We start from the raw sequence: 21,751 nt of genomic DNA, 5'->3' as shown, positions 1-21,751 counted from the left end.
AGGAACAAATCAGCATAGCCAGGTAATTCTGAGAGCAAATGCTTCCTCCAGGGGGGCAGCAGGCACTGCACTCCTGTGCACTCCTGTGCACGGCCACCAAGTGCCAGCAGCGAGGGAACAGCCCTGGAAAGTAAAGGGACATCTCTGCCCACAGAGCTATCAACAGGACATGTCCGTGGGGAAGTGTACTGGCAGGACACATGGACAGCAGAAAATGAGACCAACAGTGACAGAATCCACCTCAGGCACAGCTGAGGGAGCTGGGAAGGGGCTGAGCCTGGAGCAAAGGAGGCTCGGGGGGACCTTGTGGCTCTGCACAGCTCCTGCCAGGAGGGGACAGCCGAGGGGTCGGGCTGTGCTCCAGGGAACAGGGACAGGAGGAGAGGGAACGGCCTCAGGCTGGGCCAGGGCAGGCTCAGGGTGGCTATTGGGAATTTCTTCACTGAAAGATAGTCGTGGCCTAGACTGCTCAGGGCAGCGGCGGACCCCCCATCCCTGGAAGCGTTCAAGAAACGTGTCGATGTGGCACTTGGGGACATGATGAGGAGGTGCTAGCTCGTAGGTTGGACTGGATAATAGAAAAGGTTTTTTCCACTCCAGTTCATTCGACGATCCCAAGACCGCTCCCGCGCCCCGTGAGGCGCTGAGGGGACTGGGGGAGGGGTGGGGGGGGCCTCCTGCTCTTGGCCCGCCCCCTGCCCGCCCCGCGCAAGCGCAGAGGCCCAGCTGGGCCTCATGCGGTTCCCAGCCGAGCCGGCCGGGAGCGGCGCCGCTCGCGCTCCGCATCTCCCGCCCGCTCTCCCCGTGCGCGCGCTGTCCGCGCGCCCGGCGGCCCCAGGTGAGAGCGGCGGACGGGACCATCCGGGCAGCGCTGGGGGGGGAGCGGGCGAGCGGGCGGCAGAGTGGGACCACGCGGACCCCACGGGCCTGGCGGGGCCACGCGGGCGGCGTGCGCCGGAGGCGGGAATTTGTGGCGGGAGGAGCGGACTGGGCACCGGCCCTCAGCGGCGGGCGGGACACGGCCCGGGGATCGCTGTCAGCAATGTCAGCGGGCAGGGCACCGGCCCTCAGCGGCGGGCGGGACACGGCCCGGGGATTTCTGTCGGGAATGTCAGCGGGCAGAGCACCGGCCCTCAGCGGCGGGTGGGGACACGGCCCGGGGATCGCTGTCAGCAATGTCAGCGGGCAGGGCACCGGCCCTCAGCGGCGGGCGGGACACGGCCCGGGGATCGCTGTCAGCAATGTCAGCGGGCAGGGCACCGGCCCTCAGCGGCGGGCGGGACACGGCCCGGGGGTCGCTGTCAGCAATGTCAGCGGGCAGGGCACCGGCCCTCAGCGGCGGGCGGGACACGGCCCGGGGCTCGCTGTCAGCAATGTCAGCGCCCGGAGCGCGTCCCTCTGGCAGAGCCCGCGCTGAGGCGGTGCCGGTGTCGGTCGCGTCCAGGCGCGGGGCAGATGAAGTACATCCTGGTCACGGGCGGCGTGATCTCGGGCATCGGCAAGGGCATCATCGCCAGCAGCATCGGCACCATCCTCAAGTCCTGCGGGCTGCATGTCACCTCCATCAAGATCGATCCCTACATCAACATCGACGCCGGTACCTTCTCTCCGTACGAGCACGGTGAGTGCCCCGCGGGCTCGGTGTCGGGGTCTGCCGGCTGGCGCCGGGGCTATCTTGGCTTGCCGTGAATCGTCTCCTTTGTACGAGCCTTTGTGCCTGCTCCTGAGCCTGCCAGCACTGCGGGCCGGCTGCTGGGGCTGCTGTGCCCGCAGCACAGATGTGCTCTGCCTGTACTTGCTGCTGCCTGAAGGGGTTCGGTCCCCAGTGCGCTGCTCCTCTCGATTATGAAGGGTTTTAGTTCTGTTCGCCATTCCTAAACTTGCTGTGGTAATCGGGGAAGGAGTTTCCTTATGTTGAATTCTTCCACATGCCTGACACGTGTGCCTGTGCCTGTTTCTGTGCCTGCAGGGGAGGTGTTTGTGCTGGATGATGGAGGGGAAGTGGACCTGGACCTCGGGAACTACGAGCGCTTCCTCGATATCCGACTCACCAAAGACAACAACCTGACCACGGGGAAGATCTACCAGTATGTCATTAACAAGGAGAGGAAGGGAGATTATCTTGGCAAAACGGTTCAAGGTGATGCAAAACTTATTTCCAGGATATTGGGAATTTCTTCACTGAAAGATTGTCCCAGCCTAGGCTGCTAGAAGTGCATTCTGTATTTCAGTCCTAGCTGGGTGCTTTTGCCTTTCATCTTTGCTTGAGTCTCTGCACCATCCTGCTTGTGTTTGGACTGTGCTGGACTTGGGTGCAGCTGTCTAATGTACCCAGTGATAAATGTGAACAGACTTCAGACCAATACACTTTGGGGTTGTTTGTTAGCTGGTTGAAATGGTAAATGCTTTTGTTAACTCATGCCATTAGAAAACCCAAAGGACTTATGAGTATCAGATCAGTCCCTTCCCTTTTTAACCACTCTTCACAGCTGGTTGACATTTTACAGAGAGTTAAAAACAGAGTAGCTTTCTCTGTTTAGAGCAGAGAACAGTTTGTGCTTGAATCTTTCAGCTTAGAGGAAATGCTGCTTACATGTGTTTAAATTAAGGCAGGGTTCAATTTCCTGCCAAGGCTCTTGAAAATCACAGCCAACAATAATCACTTAAAAAATGCATAGTTCTTTAAAGACAAAAATTCCTGCTCAAGCCCTGTGGGAAGCACTGGATAGTGATTGTCAGTAATTTGCTCTTTAATGAATTAAGAGGGAGTATGGGGGCTTTAACCCTTGCCTGGGTTTCTTTTCCAGTTGTTCCCCACATCACAGATGCCATACAGGAATGGGTAATGAGGCAGGCACGGATTCCTGTGGATGAAGATGGCATTGAACCCCAAGTTTGTGTGATTGAGGTTTGTAACTTTTAAAAAGTAGGTAGTTTTTTTCTTGCATGCAGTAAACTAATCTATATGCATATTTTGCATTTTTCTTTACAAAAATGTTCAACTTTGCATGTTATTGAATGGGTTAAAAATTCCCCTCGTTAATTTCACTTACTCCATAATCTTTTGAACTGCAGCTGCCTCATGAGGGGCAGCCCCACAGACCCCAGGGAACAGCTGGAGCTGTGTCAGGGCAGATTTAGGCTGGAATCAGGGCAAGGTTCTTCCCCCAGAGGGTGCTGGGCACTGCTCAGGTTCCCCAGGGAGTGGGCACTGCCAGAGATCCAGGAGTGTTGCCCAGGGTGGGGTTGTTGCGGGGTCTGTGCAGGGTTTGGGGCTGGACTCAGTGGGTCCCTTCCAGCTCAGGAAATTCTATGAATTAACCTACACAATGAATTTTTTAGCTCTTGTAACTCAGTGTTCCAGTCTGAATTAATTGTACTGGGCCTCTTCTCCCTTGGTGGATGGAGGCAGGGGAGGTAAATCCCCCTCTGGTTACAGTTGTCTTTCCTCCTCCAAGTGACCAGTTCAAGCACAGACAGGCAGCAGGAAATGGCACAAGTTAGTGGTGGCAGTTCTCAGGGTGTTTATGGAACATTGTGCTGCCAGAAGGAGACAGAGCAGGGTGAAGGCTCTGACAGTGCTGAGCTGGGTGCTGGGATCTGCTAACACAGGAGAGGGAGCTTGTCACAGAGCCCAGGTCAGGCTGACTTGGACTCTGCAGCTTGGGTGCCAATTTCTGTGCCAGGATCACAAGCCCAGATCTCCAGTGCCAAGGAGGCACTGTCTGACAACCTGGGAGGCTCCAAGTATAGTCTTAAATCTGTTCACTCTATATAGTTCCTAAAACTGAACAAATTTTGCTTCTCAGTGCCACCTAATGTTCATAAATCATAATTTTCACATTGAAGTCTTTTCTCTGACTAGAAAATAGGGGTCAAGCTGATGTCTCTGAGGTGCTGCCCATAGGGGAAGCTGTTATTCTTGTAGCTTTTTGATTTGTGGGGAAATGATGACAGTAGAATAGCACCTGGAGTAGAGTGTTATGTGTATTTTCACGTCTTTAGTGTGCACCTTCAGCAGGTTTTGGCAGTGACTAACTCCCAGTGTGTGTGTGTTGCCAGCTCGGGGGCACCGTGGGTGACATTGAGAGCATGCCTTTCATCGAGGCCTTCCGCCAGTTCCAGTTCAAGGCCAAAAGAGAGAATTTCTGTAACATTCATGTCAGCCTGGTTCCCCAGGTAAGGACCCAAAACTTACTGGTGGGCAGAGGCTTCCTCAGCCCAAAATTTCCTAAATAGGTATTTCTGAAATGCTTAAGTGCTGTTACTTTTGTATTTCTGTATATATATAAACTTCTGGCAGAAATGCAGAGATTATATGCTTATATATTTAAAAAGTCTCACAGGAATTCAAAAATAACTTTTCAAAGGGTGTAAATGTGTAATAAAGGCTTGGGAGTTGCAGAAGTGCAGCATGAACATTCCTTGTGTCAGACTGAACTGGATTTGACAGAGCAAATTGATAATTATGGAGTGCAGATCAATGTTGGTTCTCTTCTCCCTTTTTCCCATTCTGTCCAGGCCAGATGATTTATAGAGAAAAATCAGAAATATGAAATATTAGGTATTTGGAGGGAGCAGTGGATAAACCTTAGGCTCTCTGTCCCTCTCCTTCCTGCACTCCAGTGGGCAGATTGGAACTTGGGCTGTTGCTCTCAGTCATGGGGATTAAAATGGGCTACAGGAGGTTCATGTGAATTGTCCAAGAACTGAGTCAAAGCTTTTGTGAGATGTCTGAGAGTCCTGATTAACCTGCTGAATCATTGCTCCTTATCACAATCTGATGCACCCACTGCTCTTCTCTGGCCAGCCAAGCTCTACAGGGGAGCAGAAGACCAAACCCACCCAGAACAGTGTTCGTGAGCTCAGAGGTCTCGGGCTCTCTCCAGATCTGGTAAGGTTTGTGTAGCCTGGCTTTGAATGTAAAAATCTGGTATGTTGCAGCAGCAGTCTTGTCTAAGCAATGCTGAGTTTGAGAGCTCTTGTATAGTGGTGATAAATAAGGGAAAGAAGCAGAGTTGTGGGTTTTTTTTCTCAAACCAGAGACTGCACAAAGACAGCTCTTTTTAGAGGATTGTTTTATGAATGCCTGAGTGTTTCTGTTTGCGTCACACCCCTGATGTTGCTGCTCTGTTAGATTGTTTGCAGGTGCTCCACTCCACTGGATACCTCAGTAAAAGAAAAGATTTCCATGTTCTGTCATGTTGAACCAGAACAGGTGAGGATTGCTGTCTGTGCTTCCTTGCAATAAATACTGGAGCTGTTTGTCAGATGCTGAAGGGAGTTTTGTCTAGTGCAGCAGTTCTAGCTCTGTGTTCTGGTAGCTGCATAATTCATTTGCTGCTTTGTCTTACCTCCCTTCCTGACACATGGGCCTGTTGCTAAACCAATTCTTTTTGTGCTAGCACCCAGGTTTTCTTGTGAGGTGATTGGTGTAAGCTTAGAGAATTCTGTGGAATCCAAGGTGATTTCTGAATCACTGCTTTGACCTTAATTACAGTTCCACATTCCTCCTGTGAACATAGAATGAGATTTTTAGTATTCAGAGGTGAAAAGATTACCCAAAAATTAGTTTTAAAGGCTATATTTATGTACTTCTGCTCTTTTCACTATATTATCGTTCTGCCCAAGAATTCTTGAGGAGAGATTTCACAGAGAGGTTGAAATGGTGTTTGGGAGAAGCAGTGCTTCACTCGAAGGTTGTGATGTACACAAATTCCATGTTTGCATGATTCTTTCTATACTGAGACTTGTACCACATTCTAAGTTGGACCTTGGAAAATAGTCAGAAGTGTGTAGGCTGAGTTTTAGCACTTTGCAATCCAGCTGCAGCTCCAAAAATGTTGGCTTTTTGTGAAAGACTGAGTATAACTTCACAATCCCAGGTTCTGTCAAGTAATTTTTATTAATCTCCTCTACAGCAAGACCAAACTTGAGTCCTGCAATTTCAAGCACTGCACTGCTGGCAATAATGTTGATGTGTCATCAGTAAAATATCTACCTCTTGTTGGCCAGGAATTCAAAATAAGTTGGCTCCTGTCCCTTTCCAGGAAGTTTAATGCAGTTCTATGTAGTTGTTGCTCTGACTGCTGTTGCACTTGGATTGAGAAGCGAGCAGCATTGAGGGTAAAAGAGGAAAATGTGCAGCCAAGGAGGTTTGACTGGTGCAGAACTGAACTCTGCTTTCACATGAGTTAGAAATGAGGATTTAAAGAAGTTTTGCCAGTGTGTCTTGGATCCCTAAAGTACAGGTTCATTACTAATGGACAGGTGACAGTTGTCCTGAGCCATGTTTTCCCACTTCAGTGAACTGGAACTGTTGATGTAGATTTTCCTCATTGACCTGAGAATTCTTTGCTCATAATTGTGTAATCCCAGATTTGATGAGGGGCACCCTGTAAAGGTATTGCTGTACTGGGGTCACAGATTGCCCTGGGTTTCACTAAGACTGGGAGCCCTGGTTAGGAAGGACAGAGGTGGGAAGGGGGAATCTGTGCCTGTGGCAGTTTGTAGCTTCACTTGGGATTTGGTATCACAGGAGTCTCTCTGGAGTGTTCTTTGAACTTTGCTGAGTGCTGCTCACATAAAGTGCTGGGCAGCTGACTCTCCTGCTGGGTTACTGTGTTCTAGCCCTTCCCAAGGGGCTCCAGGGAGCAGTAATTCCTTGGAAGAGCTGAAGAATGGCTTTTTCAAGCATAAGGAAACCAGTACTAAGCTTTTGATATGTTATGTTATTCAGAATGTTACTGCCTGGAAGTTTAGGTGGTCATAGGGTGTTCTGCTAGAGACAGGAACACTGAATATCTGAGTAAAAATGGTTGTACAGGCACTGGATGGCTGTTTTAATGATATCCTTATATTATCAACAGGTCATTTGTGTCCATGATGTCTCCTCCATCTACCGAGTTCCTCTGCTGCTGGAGGAGCAGGGAGTTGTGGACTACTTCAGGCACAGGCTGGACCTTCCCATCGAGAGGCAGCCCAGGAGGATGCTCATGAAGTGGAAGGAGATGGCTGACAGGTGAGATGTACTGCTGGGCACACTGCAGCACACCTCAGCATTGCTTTCTGTTCTTGGTTGTTGATTGTTTGAGATGATGAATGTTATTTCCTCTTCCTCAAGTGTGTTCTTACATGCTCATATTGTTTTTTTTTTCTTTTGCTCAGAGCCCCATCCAAACTTTGAATGTTTCTAGGGTGGGGAGTCCACAGCTGCTGTGGGAGGTTCTTCCCAAAGCATTGATGTTGAAGTAACAAATTTTTATTAATGCTTTCAAATGGAGATGAAAATTATGTGTTATCTCAGAGATGTCAGGCTTGATGAAACCAAAAATCCTACAGCTACAACTTCTGTTCCTCCAGCTTTGTTTGGCTGAGCCTTAATGCAGTGATGATCCTGCAGTCCCCTTGGAGATGAAGACAGAAACCCTGACTGGATTAGAATGTGGAACTGTTTATTCCAGCTGGGTTTCTTTTGCTTGCAAGAGCTGCTCTGAAGTTCATTCATTCACATGCTGCTAAATCACCTGTGCTGCTAAATCACCTGACAACCTGTGCCAGTGCCTCACGACTCTGATTGTACAAAATTTCATCTTTATATCTAGCCTAAATCTCCCCTCTTTTAGATCAAAACCACCACCACTTGTCCAGGCACAACAGACACTACTAAAAAGTCTGTCCCCATGTTTCTCATAAATCCTCTTACTGGAAGGCTGCCATAAAGTCTCCCTGGGGCTTTTTCTTCTCCAGGCTGAACCACCCCAGTTCCCTCAGCCTTTCTCCATAAAATCCTGTGAGATAAACTTAGTGAGATCCTTATCTTATGTTGGAAGTGTACTGTCTGCGTCAAACCCAGCTTGAAGTTATTAAAAGCTCTTGAAGTTATTAAAAGCTGGACAGCTCTGCCCTCCCTTTTTATTAAAAAAACCCCTCTCAGTAACATTACAAAGTGTTGAAATCCTTTTGTAGCTATATGGAGATGTCAGGAGTGTCAAAGAATATCTTTGAGAGTTTGCTTTCAGGCAAGTGAGACAAGTGTTTGGTACATGTTCTGAGACTCCTTGGACACTGGGGTTTTTTCTTGTAAGGAATATACTCAGTATTCATGGGGAAATAGTGAATAGAGTCTTTTCAAAAGGGCTTGAATGTCAGCTGAAGCCTTAAATATGTTTGTTCTTATAAGAAATTAATTTTCAAGATCTAGATGCTTTCCTTGATTCCTGTGCCTGACATAAGCCAGCCCTGTCAATAACATTTCCTTTTGATGGGAAATGCCCTTGTCACCAGCTGGGCTGAAGCAATTCTGAGAGAAACTTTAAACAAACTCTTGGCTGTGGCCAGGAATGCTGTGTGAATCCTGTGCTGCCAGGTGCTGGGGGTTGAAAGTGGAGGCAGCACAGCCTTAGGACTGCAGAAATGCTTTCTGTGTTTGTAGCTGCTGATAGGAGCTCAGCAGCAGCGTGGGAAGATGCTGTGCAGTACAAACATACACCAAGCTCTGCTTTGATCCTCTCCTAGGAGTTCAGTGCAGCCTTTGATACTCATACAGCTTCCTGAAAAGGCAGTTTGGATCTGCTCAGAATGGCTTTTCATCATCAGGAGAGATGAGTTAATTTATATGTGGCTTTCTGCAACTGTTTTCCTCAGTCATTGTTCTGGTTTTGATCTCGCTTTGATGTTTCTAAATCGTAATTATTGTAAAAGGTCACTCTTGCAAGGACGTCAGCTCTGTTGGACACACTTAGGAGAATAGGAAAAGTTTGTTTGTTCCTTGGAAAGCTGAACAGAATGGAAGATTCCATCCCTCTCCTGTTCCTGCTGGAATAACCTGTGTGCTCTGGTGTTCTGTAGGTACGACCGTCTGCTTGAAACGTGTTCCATTGCACTGGTGGGCAAATACACCAAATTTTCTGACTCTTATGCATCTGTCATCAAAGCCCTGGAGCACTCTGCCCTGGCCATCAACCACAAACTTGACATTAAGGTAGGGGTGGGTCTGTATGTGGGGAAGAAAACTCCACCCATCCTGCTTCCACCTACAGTGCTGCCCATCCTAATTCAGATTTTCACAAACCCACAGACAGAAAGGGAGAAGTGATTCAGCCAATGAACATCCAAATTATCCTTGCATCAAAACAGCTGTTTTGATTATAACACCATTAAAACAGCTGTTATCAGGCCTAAACCAGCTTCAGGGCAAACCAGCCTCTCCTGTGAGCTGGAGTGGGTGGAAACTCCTCAGTGCTGTGTGCTGAGCTGTGACAGTGGTGGATGGATTGGAGGGGGAACTCTCTGGTCTCATTTCTCTGACACTTGTTGCAAATGATTCTTTTTGTTGTTTTGTTTTTTTGGTTTTTTGTTGCTGTTAACCTTGTGGTACTCAGCTTTTATGATGCTTCTGCCTCAGGCTTTACTAAGGTTTTCATGCTGGTTTGGATGCACAGATGCTTTCAGGGGTCTTGGTCACAGCTGGTTGCTCTGAAGAGGTGAAATATGTACCTGTTGCTAGAAATTTAATTTTCATTTCAGTATATTTCTAAATGCCCAGCAGTTCCATGATGTCAGTGAGTCATGGAAATAGGTACTGATCTAGGTCAGGGTTTCCTTTCAACTTCCAAAATCAGCAGAGGTGAAAATACCAGTCTTGTTTTGCTTAAAGTGCAAACCCTGCATGAGCATCTGTGGTGTTCCCTGGCACAGCTGTGTCTGAGTGGCTCAGAAGTGAAGTGAGCTCTGTGCACAGAGATCTTGTGCTGAAGAACTGAGTAGCTGTAGTTAGTTAAAGAACTGATTGGTAGTTTTGCAACTTCCAAAAAACAAACAAAAAAAAAGAAGGACAAAATGGTTCTTTTAAAAGGTTAGCAGCCTGCCAGAACATCCAGAAGTTCAGAGGTAATGGAATGCTGGAGATGAGAAAATAGAAAAATTGCAGGGTTTTTTTTCCATTGTTATAACACCCTTTAATTACAGCAGCCTGTGTTTCACCATAGCCTATTTCTTCTGCAGTGTTTCTTGAAGGAGATGTTTGTTTGATGAGAGAGGGATAAGTTTTTTCCTCTCTGTGTGGTGGTTTGTGTCTGCACAGCCCCAAGTTCCCACCTTCCTCACATTGAACATCACAGCCTGGGGCTCAGGAGCTTGGTGTAAGTTACAGCAGGGCTGCAGAGAGGGGAGGAGACAGAAATTATGGGTTCTGTTTGTGCACCAAGAGCAGGGGGGTGAGAAGGGAGATTTGCTGGCTAACAGATGGGAAATCAGCCCAGAAAAAAACTGAAGGATCCATTAGGAAACAAATCCAGAGCTGAACAGGAGGAATGATGCTGTCTTAATTTAATGAGAATTCAGGAAGTCCTGTACACTCTGGTGGCAGTATCTCATCATCCTTTTTCTGGATTTCTTCCCAGTACATTGACTCTGCTGACTTGGAGCCAGACACTCTGCAGGAGGAGCCTGTCAGGTACCACGAGGCGTGGCAGAAGCTCTGTGGTGCTGAGTAAGTTCTGCTGTGGCTCTTTCCTTGGAGAATGTCTGATAAACCTGTTTTCAGCACTCTGACAAGGCCCCAGACACCTCTCAGGGGCAAAATGGAGAATTGTTAGATAAGTGAGGGAGGTGGGGGAAATGATCCTGCTGGTGAGGATGTGCACACCTGCATGATCAGGAGGAAACAGTGAGAGGAAATCAGGAGGAAGGAAAGGAACTGGTGAAGCCAGAGTGAGAATGGAAGGTGTAAATGGGCTACCAAGTTCTTCAGAAATAGTGTGAGAGGGGGAAAAGCATTAGTATGCAGAGGAGTGCCAAGAGTTAGCAGAAAAACAAGAACTAGTGGGGCCTGTTACCCCTCAGGGCAGCAGGATTTGAGTGAGAGCAGAAGAAAGAACCTCCTGCAGAGTTTGGTGTTGGGACAACCTGCCACTGTAGCCAGGGGTTTCCTCAGCATGGGCCTGGCTGGGTGATGTGTTTGCAAACATGTTTGGGGCAGGCTGTGTGAGTCCCACAGCATGAGCCATTTCAGCATGGTAACCTGGGACATATTTGGGATCTCTCTTTGGGAAGGTAAAATTGGCATTTATGAAATATTTTCCCTTCTTTATGTGGCAGCTCATGGGAAGTCGTGTGGAAACTGCTGCAGCCAGGCCTTGCCACGTGGCTACTTCAGAGCCCTTTCCAGGGGAGAGGGGTCTTGCAAGGCCGGGATTTTATGGGAGGGGGGTGATTTGTGGGTGTGTGGTTTGGGGCAGCCATGCTGAATGGAATCTCTTCATCCTCATGCAGCGGAGTTCTGGTTCCTGGTGGATTTGGTGTTCGAGGGACAGAAGGCAAAATTCAAGCTATTTCCTGGGCAAGGAAACAGAAAAAACCCTTTTTAGGTGAGAATCATGTTTCATCCATAAGAAGAAATAAAGAAAGGTGAAGGAAAGTCTTACTGGTCTGCAGCTGGAGCTGCCCTGATCCTCACAGGTGTCTGGGATGAGCAGTTTTGCAGGCAGTGTCTGAGGAAGGCAGTGATCTGTGCTCAGCTGAGCAGGGAGTGCAGCCTCACCCCTGGTTAGCTCTGAGGTGGTCAGAGTTGGCTGGGCTGTGCTGACAAGGAGTCTGTGATGAGGGACTTGCAGTCTGGGCATGTTTCAGATCAGGCTGTGGTGATCTTGGCACCAAGAAATACAAGTCTGCATTTCAGTGAAGTGTCTGTGGTGAGAGACTCAGCTGGAGTCTGAGCAGAGGGGATGGGAAAGGGAGGGAAGTAGAGCTTGCCAGGACTCCAGAGCCCTAAATCCCAGTCCAAGATCTGCCTCTGGCTCAGGATACTCTGTGAGGGTGTGTGTGCTTTGCAGCGTGGGCTCAGAGGTCCTTGTCCTGACCTGATCCATGTCCTGCCTGTCCTTCCACAGGAGTCTGTCTGGGAATGCAGTTGGCAGTGGTGGAGTTTGCTCGCAGTGTCCTTGGCTGGCAAGGTAATGGCACAAAACCCTTCCTGCCTTTGGTCATTTCTTGGGTTCCTTGAGTAATAGCTGTGGGGTTTTTTTAAATACCTGTGATTTTAAGTTTTTCATAGGTAGGTTTAATTTTTTTACCTAGACCTATAAAGATCCCTATCTCTTTTACTAATTCCAAGTAAAAAGAGCAATTTCCTCACCCTATTTAAATTAAAATGAAGGGAGTAAGTTATGCTGATAATGAGAGATAGCTTCTTATTGCTCAACATGAGGTTCTTAGCTCCTGAATGAAACACCTTGGTGGCCTACATGTGCCAAATTCCCACTGCAGCCAGTGGGAATTGCCCAAAAAGCAATTCAGCCAGCCAGCAGTGAGTGCAGTTACCTTCTGAGCCCCTCTGCTTGGATTGAGCAGGTCCCTGTTACCACAACTCCCTTCAGAGTGTGCTGAATTGAGTTCTCAGCCTGGCTCTTTGATTCTCTCCAGTAATGAGGGTGAGGAAAAAGGAGTTCCTCAGAGCATTGTGCTCCTTTCCCCACCCTGTCTTTATTTCTGTATTTGAAGCTGTGTTTTTCCTGGATGAGGGTGGTTATTCTCTGACTGCAAATTGATACTGAACAGTGCTGGCAGCCCTGTTCCTGCTGCCTGGGGTGTTCTGTGCCTGAGGGTGGGCTCAGCACAGCTGGGGATGAGGAGCAGCTGTCCCTGGGGCAGGTCCTGGAGGTGATGCCATGGTGTGAGCCACTCTGTGTTCCTGACTGCTGAATGTCACATTGCAGATGCCAACTCAACAGAGTTTGACCCCAAAACTTCTCATCCAGTGGTGAGTTGATGGTGATTTACTTGTGATATCCTTACCTGACTTTCCTGCACATCCCTGGGCATGAATGCCAGGACACTCAGAGTGTCTAAGGCCAGGTTGGACAGGGCTTGGAGCAGTCTGGGACAGTGGGAGGTGTCCCTGCCATGACAGGGGTGGCACTGGATGGGATTTAAGATCCCTTCCAACTTGAACTGTTGTATTATAGCTCCAGACAGACCTGAATTCCTGGGAACAATTGTGGAAGGCTCTGTGTTTGTGGTCCAGGGTCTTCCATGCTTGGCTTCTGCTGTAATTTAAAATGCTACTCAAAGTGAGGAAGTTACCAAAAAACAGCTTATGATGTTATTTATCAGAGAGTGAGCAAGTCTGATTTGATTTTTTTTTTCCTCCCATAAATTTGCCTGTTTGTTTAACCTGCAGTTCAGGGAACAGCACAGTATTGGTGTGTGCAATCTGTGCAAACTCTGACTGAGGCCATTCCTCTGTGAGAGTGCCCTGAATATCCACAAACCTCCCATAGGGGCTGTGCAGCCTGTACTGAACAGCTCAGCCAGCTAACCTAGTTCTGTTGGTCTGCCTTGTCAAGGCACTGTTCTGGGCTGGTTTCCTTGGTTTTTTGCATGAATGTTGGTGGGAATTTTTTCCTTTTATGTGTCAGAGTCTGCCTGTTATTGCTACTCCTCCCTGATTCTCACCTCCCTCTGAATTCTTTCCACAGGTCATAGACATGCCAGAACATAATCCTGGGCAAATGGGTGGGACAATGAGGCTTGGCAAGAGGAGGACACTCTTCCAAACCAAGAATTCAATCATGAGTAAGGCCCTTCTTGCCTCTTCTGGAAATGTTTCCTGGGAATGGCTTGGGGAAGTGAGGCCTGGGGATGTTGAAGCATCCTGGAATGGCAGATGTTCACAGACTGTTCTGGTGGGGAATGGGAATCAAGGGATTTAATTCCCTCCAGAAGTGCAGATTTTGAAGGATGCTGATCAAGTGAATGTGTTCAAAGCTGTGATCACTGCTCTAAGGAACATCTTGCTTCTGCTGCAGGGAAGCTCTACGGAGATCATGATTTCTTGGAAGAGAGACACAGACACAGATTTGAGGTAAAAATGCTCAGAGGTATTGAGCTTTCCTGTGTAATCCAGACACAAGAGATCATGGCTTGTCTTGCTCCTGATTTTCTAGGTCAATCCAGAACTTAAGAAGTGTTTTGAAGAGCAAGGTCTGAAGTTTGTAGGGCAGGATGAGGAGGGAGAGAGGATGGAAGTGGTTGAGCTGGAAGGTGAGTCCTTAAGCAGTGGATTTGTGGGTGTGGGATGAACAAGGGAAAGTGTTTGGAGGGTAATGGAGCAGCTTTTCATGTGGGACCCATTCAGACTGTCTTGATTCCATCCATAAAATGATGGTAAAAATAAAATCCCATGTCCCTCTCCATTTATGGACAAAAATGGAAATGATGCTTCAGCATAATCGGGATTTGACCTGCAGCTCAGCCAAAGCTTGAGAGACTTGACATGAATGTTTTGTTTGTTCCTCTCAGAGCATCCTTTCTTCGTTGGTGTTCAGTATCACCCCGAGTTCCTCTCCAGGCCCATCAAGCCATCACCCCCATACTTTGGGCTCCTCCTGGCATCTGCAGGGAGACTCACCCACTACCTGCAGAAGGGCTGCAGGCTCTCCCCCAGGTGGGTTTCAGACAGACCCCAGTCAGAGCTGTCACAGGACAGTGCTGCTTCCTGCAGGATAACCCAGAGCATCCTCTTGGCACAGAGCTCCTGGGGATAACTTGGTATTGCAGCCCTTTTCACTCTTCTTTTGAAAGCTCGTGTGTGGAGGCTGATTGTGGGGCCACAGACTGTCCTGCAGAGAGGCCCTGGCTTCAGGGAGAGGAGATCTGGAGATCTGTAGCCCTGTGCTGTCAGTCAGGCTCTTTTTGGGAACTGAGGTTGGGCCTCCTCTTTTACATGACTGGAGACCTCATGGGCTTTCCCCTGCATTCCTCAGACAAGTCCCACATGCAGGCTGGTCCATGAGAAACTTGTTCCTGTTGCTGGTTTAAAGAACAGACCCTGGTGGTTGCAGCCTCTTATTTTTTTTCTGTTGACTTCAGCTTTCCTTGTTTCAGTTTGCAAAGCAAGTGGTGTTTTGGGTGGATTTAATGGTGCAGTTACTTGGTGCTGCTGTTCCCCAGTGCCTGCAATTCCCCTTGGCACTTGGGACTGTGCAACAAATAACAACCATTTGGTACTGACCTGTTCTCCTCCTCTCACTGAGGGATTGCTGGGTGCTGACAGGCACTAAAGAAAAGCCAGACCAAATACAGAGGAGAATTAGCTGTGTCTGTATCAAACCCAGGGAAATGCAATGCCAAAAGGAGAGTGTTGGCTTTGTGGGCTGAGCTGCAGTGCAGCTGCACCACGGGATTGCTGTTGGTGTCAACATCACAGTGGTCAGGTGTGCTCCAGAGGAGTTTCATGTGTAGGGCACTCTCATTTCAGTGCCTCCAAAGGTGGAGGGATACTTGACTCTCTGCTTTTGCACATTTGAGTTTGAAATGGCTCCTTGCAGCAGAGCTGCAGCATCCCACATTAATTATCTGTCCTTAAAGCACTCGTGCTCCCTAACCCCAAATCTTTTACTCCTGCAGGGACACCTACAGTGACCGGAGTGGCAGCAGCTCTCCTGACCTGGAGATAACAGAGCTGAAGTTCCCTTCAGCAAACCATGACTGATTTCTGGTAATGTTTCATGATCTCAGCCTCTTCCTTCTAGGAAAAAATTCTTGGCCAATCTTTGCTCCTGACAACTGAGTCCCACATTATTTGGTAGGAAGCTGGGGCGCCATGAGATGTGCTGGTGCTCACAGTTTAGATGTGTTAGCACAGTTTAGATCTGTTCCAGCTGTGTTGAGGGCTGGGTGCTGCCTCTGTCTGTGTAACAGCTGGGGGTGGGTGTCCCCTAGCAAAGTGACACACAATAAAAATACAAATGCACACAGAGGAGTTTGGGGTTAGATTTGGGTAAAAGCACCAGTGGTGCACACTCTCCTGAAAATAGGGGCAGAGCTGCACATGGGGTTCCTGGGTTTAGGAAATTCAATGTTTTGCAGTCCCTCACCTTAGTAAAAGAGCATCTTGGAAGTACCCATTGTGTCCATCTCCTGGGACAGCAGGTCCTGTCAGACCTGGGGCTCAAACTCTGCTCTGTAAGGGCTGCAGGTGTTATTGGGTTGGGAAAACTCGGTGTACACAGTCCTGGGGAGGAGAAGACACTAAAACCCTTCACTCAGACTGCACCAGTAAAACAGGCAGAGTTTACATTTGCGTTCTCCCTCTGTGCAGTGGGTGATGATGGATGTGAGACCTGCCCCTGCTCTGGCTGGTTTGTGTGGGGGTTTTGCAGGAGCTGAGCAGTATCTGCACACCCCTGTGGGTGTGTGGGCTCCACTGCTGAATGCCAGGGCACTGAAGAGGTCCAGCCCCTCCCTCCCCCTTCCAGAGTGACCTGCAGGGGGGAAGCAGGGTCAGCCCCAGTCTGTCACAGGAGTGCTCCCCATCCCTGGGCACAGCACGGGGACCAGATGTGATTGCTGGGTGTTGGGCTTTTGCACAACACCAACAGCTGAAGAATTCTCCCTGTAAATTTTGATCCTAAAGACACTCTGAACCTTGGTCTCACTGACAGCATTCCCTGTGTTCCCTAATGTGGCAGCTCTGGTGGCTTGGGGGCTGTCCCCACATGGGGAGGGTGGCAGTGTTCCTGGATTTGTGTCAGCCCAGCTCTCTTGGGGCTGCAGCACAGTGGAAATGCTGCTTTGGTGCCGGCTGTGGGCAGGGCAGGGGCTCAGTCCTGGCTGAGCTGTGCTCACTCCCTGTGCTCTGTGTGGAAGCAGCCATGTCCAGGGGAGCAGTTCAGTGCCTTTGGAGGTGCCCCAGGGCCCCTGTGGAGCTGAGACACCCCTGAGCTGGGCACAGGGCTCTGACCAGGGCCCACATGCCAGACTCTCCCTCCAGCCTGTGGCTCTTCCCTGTCAGTAATTCCTGCTCCTTTTCTCTCTCCAGGTGTGTCCTTGCTGCAGAGAGGAGTCTCCATTAGGTTTTCCAGGTGCTCTTACAGCAGTAGCTTCAACACCCTCATCTTTGGGCTCTCCTAACTTATGGGTTTATAATTTTTGTTCTGGGATCCTGTCCCTTTTTTCCTCAGCTCTTCTGTCCTTTATTTTCTCTATAGATCTTGGTTATTTGTGGGGGAGAGTTCACAGAGGCTCCTCCAGACTTCCTTCAGTTGCACCAGCTTGGAGGTCAAAGCAGGCTGGCTGTGGGATTTGCTGTGTTGAGGGGAATCCCATGGCACACGTCCTTCCCAGTGCAGGCAGTGCTTGGCACCAGGGTGCCTTGGACACTGACAGTGGAGCTGCTTTCTCCAGTCTTTCTACTCCCTCCTCAGTCTTTGCTTGCTGGTGAAATTATGGATGCCACAAGATTCTGGGGGTGGCTTAGTCTCTGAGCTGGGCTGTGCTGCAGAGAGGGCTCTGGGCAGCTTCACGCAGCCTTTTTGGTTTGGTGGTTTTTTTTTCAGGGAAAGGGGGAAGGGGATGATTTTTGGTTTGTTTTTATTTTTTTTTTCAGTAGCATTTGCAAACCTTTGGCACTGGTGCTCTTGGTGCATTCATTGTCACTATGAATTTATAACCAGGATGATCTTCCTGGAATGGTGTTACTCTGGAACATGCTCAGCTCTGGCTGAGGTGTCACTGCAGGGATGTGATTAACTGGGATCAGGTTGGGGGGCCAGGAGAACAAAGCTGCCAGGGAAACCCTGACCTGAGGGGTTCCTGTGAGCCCTCCCTGTGCTCCTGGAGCTGCTCCTGGGGCTGGGAAGCTCCGACCCCTTGCATCAAGGGGGAGGTGAGCACAGAGTGAACCACTGAACCACTTCCACTGCTTCCTTGAACTGTGCCCCTGGCCTGGGACACAGCAGCTCCTGGTGCTTTTTCATGGATTTGAAGTGGAGCCTTTTTGTTGCCTTTTTGTCCTCGCTGGAGTCCTGTGCTGGGCTCCTGCAATTCCCAGGGGCTGCTCCTGAGGGAGGGGCTCACCACCCCTGCCTTGGGTGGTGTTCAGCTGTGTGGGGCTGAGGGGGCTGAACTGCCTCTGTTCCCTGCTCTGTGTGGCCCTGGATTGAGGAGAAAGGATGGAAGGAAGGAAAGTGTCTCCCTTGTCTGATGTGGCACACTCAGACCTCAGCAGCTCTGTGGAGTTTGGGAGACCTGCACAGTCAGACCTGGCTGAGCCACCAAACCAAGCCCTGTCCTGTCCCTCCCCAGGGATTCTTCCCCAGCCCCCCCTGCTTTAGTCCTCATTTGTTTTAAATATTCCCTGTAAAGCTGCTGTGAGCCTGGAGAGCTTTGAGCATTCCTCGTGTGCCAGCTGCAGCTGTTGGGCAGGAATTCTCGAGTTGCAGTGCTCTGCTACTGCCCAGTCCTGTCCTGGCCTGGCTGTCCTGCGGCAGGGTGAGATCCTCCCTCAGCTGCAGCACAACTGTGGGGTTTTTTCTCCTGAAATGTTTGTTTTGGCCAAAACCGTGCAACTGACTCGGTCATTAAATGCTCATTTGTAACAAACTGAGTAAGGAGTCCTGAGCCTGCTCTGTTCCTGCCTGCTCGGAGGGAGGGAAGGAAAGGACTGAAGCACAAAAATGCCCAATCTTGAATTATCTCCTCTAAGCCAGCAGAAACTTGTGAGCTGTATTCACACTGGGCTTAGACGTGGAGCTCCAGTCTGAAGTTACTTGGAGAAACCTGGGGACCCTGGGCTGAGCCTGCAGGCTTTGCAGGGCAGGAAAAGGTTTCCAGTGGCTTTGAGCTGGCCCAGGAGGGTTTGTCCTTCCCCCCTCCTCCACAGCTGGGAGTGTTTCTCGCCTGGCACAGCCCAGAGCTCTGTCCCTGGGGTGACCTGGGGCTGTCACTGCCACCACTCTGCTGTCCCCAGAGCAGCTTCAGCCCTGGCTCTGGGTTCAGGAACAGCTCCCTTGGAACAAGTGCTGAGCACCCTCAGCTCCCCTAAGGCTGCTCCCCCTCAGGGGAGCTGAGGGTGCCCTTGGGTGAATCGCCCCCAGCCCCACCCTGGCCCTGCTCTCCCTCCCTGCCCGAGGGTCAGTCCTGGCAGTCCCGGGGCTCAGCCCGGCGCTGCCATCAGTGCACAAACCGCGGGGAGCAACTTGGTATCCTTTTATTTATAAACAAATCAACGTAAAATAAGTGCAGAGGAAAGCACGGGCTGCCCCCGGGCCTGGCTGCGGCGGGGCCGGGGCCGGCTCCCAGCGAGGGCCCCGTCAGCAGCCCCGGCCCCGCCCGGGGGCTGCAGGACAAAAGCCTTTTTGCCTTTTTATTACTTTGGGGGTTGGGGTATTTTTTTTATTTTCTTTTTTTTGCAACTTTGCCCCTTAGGGGTAAACCTGACTCAGTGCAAGAGCCTGGAGGGTCGGTCACCAGAGGGGCCCATCCTGCTGCTGGCCAGGCTCTGGAGGCTGCAGGGAGGGTGGGAGCTGCGGCTGAGCTGGGGACAGGAGAGGGAAGTGCTGGGAGTGGAGATTCTGCACCAGCCCTTTGGTCACTGCAGAGGAAGCGTGCTGAGGTGTGTGTGGGCATACTCAGGGCACAGCCTGGGCTGGCCCCACAGCTCTGTCCTGCCAGCTATGTTCTGTCAGCCCTGCCCCAGCTCAGCCCAGGCTGGTGCCAGTGATGCTCCGGGGTCTGGGCAGCCCCGAGCTGGCAGCTGATGCCCAGGGGACACTGCGGTGGCACAGCTGGTGGCTCCACTCTGATACTCCTCGTGCAGCTGCACAAACCTGTCTGGGACCATGGGAAGCACTCAAGTGCCATCAAAAATAAATACATTAAACTGCCTGAGACCTACAGGTGCCTCTGGAAGGGCAATGCCCTCACAAAGCCCTCTTCTGAGCGATGCCAGGACAGGTCACCACCCTGGGATGCTCTGGCCAGACCCAAAACCCTCACACACGCTGAGCTGGGACAGACCAAAACTCTAGAGGAGCAGCAGTGCCCCTGGGAAGACAAACCTTAGCAGCTCTGGCTAAAAACCACCAAGAGCTGCGAGTTCAACACAGGTAGAAAAATCATCTCATCGTTTGAAACAGAACTCCTTAGTAAAAAAAAAATTCCAAATTAAAAAAATTAAAAAAAAAAAGGCGAGAAGGATCAGCTGAGTCCTGCAGCATCCAGGCAGCCTCCAACACCAGCCCAGGCCCATCTGTGCCAGGGGCACGCCAGGCCCAGCCCTGCTCCTCAGCTCTTTCCATGCTCCCACACGGCCTCCCCAGTCTGGAATAAATACGAAGGCCTGCATCCCCAGCCCAGTGTGCCCACTGGAGCCAGGTCAGGGGCTGGGGGCAGGCAGGGCTGGGTGGGTGGGCTCCCCCAGTTTGGAGGCAGGGCTGGCTGGTCAAGGCTCAGTGCCCAGGGGCTGCCCCAGCAGGCCCAGCTGAGGCAAACACCCGGTGGGTGCCCAGGGGCACTGCTGGAGCTGCTCCATGCCAGGGAAGCAGGACCGTGAGCTCATGGAGAAGTGCTGGCTGGGCAGCAGGGAAGACACCCTCCGCTTCCAACGCCCGCAGCTCGAGTCTGGTGCAGAGCCCAGCTGGGCCGCGCTCCTCCTGAGCGCTGTCGGGGCCCGGCCGGCGTCGGGAGTGTCCGTCTGTCTGTCTGTCTGCTGCGGCGGAAGGGGTGTGTGCATGCGAACCTGCGGCAGGTGAGCGCGGGTGGGGCGGCCGGGAGCGGAGCTTCCAGGATCCGTCCTGCCAGGAGTCCTCTCAGAACTTGCCTTGCTTTAGCTTGTCGATGTGGTAAGTGAGCTTCAGGGCGGGCCCCAGCTTCAGCCCCATGTACTTCATCATCATGTCACTCCGCAGCAGGAGCAGGGCTTTCCCGTCGATCTCCTGCAAGGATCAACCACAGAGCTTGGGATGGTTCCTGGGAGCCCCAGCCCTGCCTGAGCCAGGCCAAAATGCAACAGCAGGGCTGGGTGAGAGAGAGCCCTGCTCAGCAGCATCCCAGAAGAGACATCCCAATAGGGACATCCCAGTGAGGACATCACAGCAGGGACATCCCAGTGAGGACATCACAGCAGGGACATCCCAGTAGGGACATCCCAGTGAGGACATCACAGCAGGGACATCCCAGTAGGGACATCACAGCATGGAGACCCCAGTATGGACATCCTAGTGAGGATGTCCCAGCATGGACACCTCAGTATGGAGACCCCAATATGGACATCCCAGCATGGAGACTCCAGTATGGAGACCCCAGTATGGAGACCCCAATATGGACATCCCAGCATGGAGACCCCAGTATGGACAGCACAGAGCCCCACATCCACCCTGCTGCAGCCCCGGACCCAGGTGTGTGATGGGAACTCTGCTGGCTGATGAACATCCAGGAGCCGTTTCCAGAGGGTCAGCACATCCTGAAGGGAGGGGGAGGAAGGAAAAGGGAGGTTTCCTGACAGGGGAATGCCAGAGGCAGTGGCAATGCAGGGAGCAATGGCTCACTCCAGGGCATTGTCATCCCAGCACAGGAGAAATCTGGGAGAGGATGTGATGTTGATGGGGACAGCCCTGAAGTCACAGCTGAAGATGGAGGTGAGGGAACAGATCCTGAAACCCAAAGAGCCTGTGCTCTGTGACTGGACATTAGGAAAGGTTTCTTCCCTGAAAGGGTGGTTAGGCACTGGCACAGGTTGAAATCACCATCCCTGAAGTGTTCAAAAAAACATGTGCATGTGGCACTTGGGAAAATGTTTCAGCGGTGGCCTTGGCAGGGCTGGGGGAATGTTGGACTGTATGACCTCAGAGGGCTTCTCCAACCTGAATGATTTTGTGGTTCCATTTCTGGAGCTTGACAGCACATTCCCAGCCACTGGCAGAGAGTGGTGGAGCTCCTCATCCCCTCTGGGGCTGATTCCAACACAGCA

At 50.8% G+C, this 21,751-nt stretch overlaps 2 protein-coding genes across 3 annotated transcripts in view; one reads left to right on the top strand and one right to left on the bottom strand.

Moving 5' to 3' along the window:
* Positions 1–721: 721 nt before the first annotated feature.
* On the top strand, positions 722–18,388 carry CTPS1 (CTP synthase 1). The gene is made up of 19 exons (XM_009097547.4): positions 722–838; positions 1,445–1,621; positions 1,970–2,140; positions 2,808–2,908; positions 4,063–4,179; positions 4,811–4,894; positions 5,138–5,218; positions 6,870–7,021; positions 8,851–8,983; positions 10,404–10,492; positions 11,275–11,369; positions 11,892–11,954; positions 12,717–12,760; positions 13,479–13,575; positions 13,809–13,864; positions 13,947–14,043; positions 14,302–14,446; positions 15,409–15,499; positions 16,823–18,388. Exons 1-18 carry the CDS (start codon positions 736–738, stop codon positions 15,491–15,493), a joined length of 1,890 nt encoding a protein of 629 aa, XP_009095795.2. The 5' UTR covers positions 722–735; the 3' UTR covers positions 15,494–15,499; positions 16,823–18,388.
* A 585-nt stretch (positions 18,389–18,973) lies between these two features.
* Positions 18,974–21,751, bottom strand: part of SCMH1 (Scm polycomb group protein homolog 1) — a 64,561-nt gene continuing 61,783 nt past the window's right edge. For both annotated transcript variants that reach the window (XM_030232057.2, XM_030232059.2), the window contains one exon: positions 18,974–20,717. In XM_030232057.2, coding sequence (XP_030087917.1) covers positions 20,592–20,717 — 126 coding nt within the window. In that variant the 3' untranslated portion in view covers positions 18,974–20,591. The remainder of the gene's footprint in view (positions 20,718–21,751) is intronic.

The sequence above is a fragment of the Serinus canaria genome, chromosome 23, assembly GCF_022539315.1.
Source record: "Serinus canaria isolate serCan28SL12 chromosome 23, serCan2020, whole genome shotgun sequence".
NCBI classification, from domain to species: domain Eukaryota; kingdom Metazoa; phylum Chordata; class Aves; order Passeriformes; family Fringillidae; genus Serinus; species Serinus canaria.
This window is presented reverse-complemented; position numbering and strand designations above follow the sequence as displayed.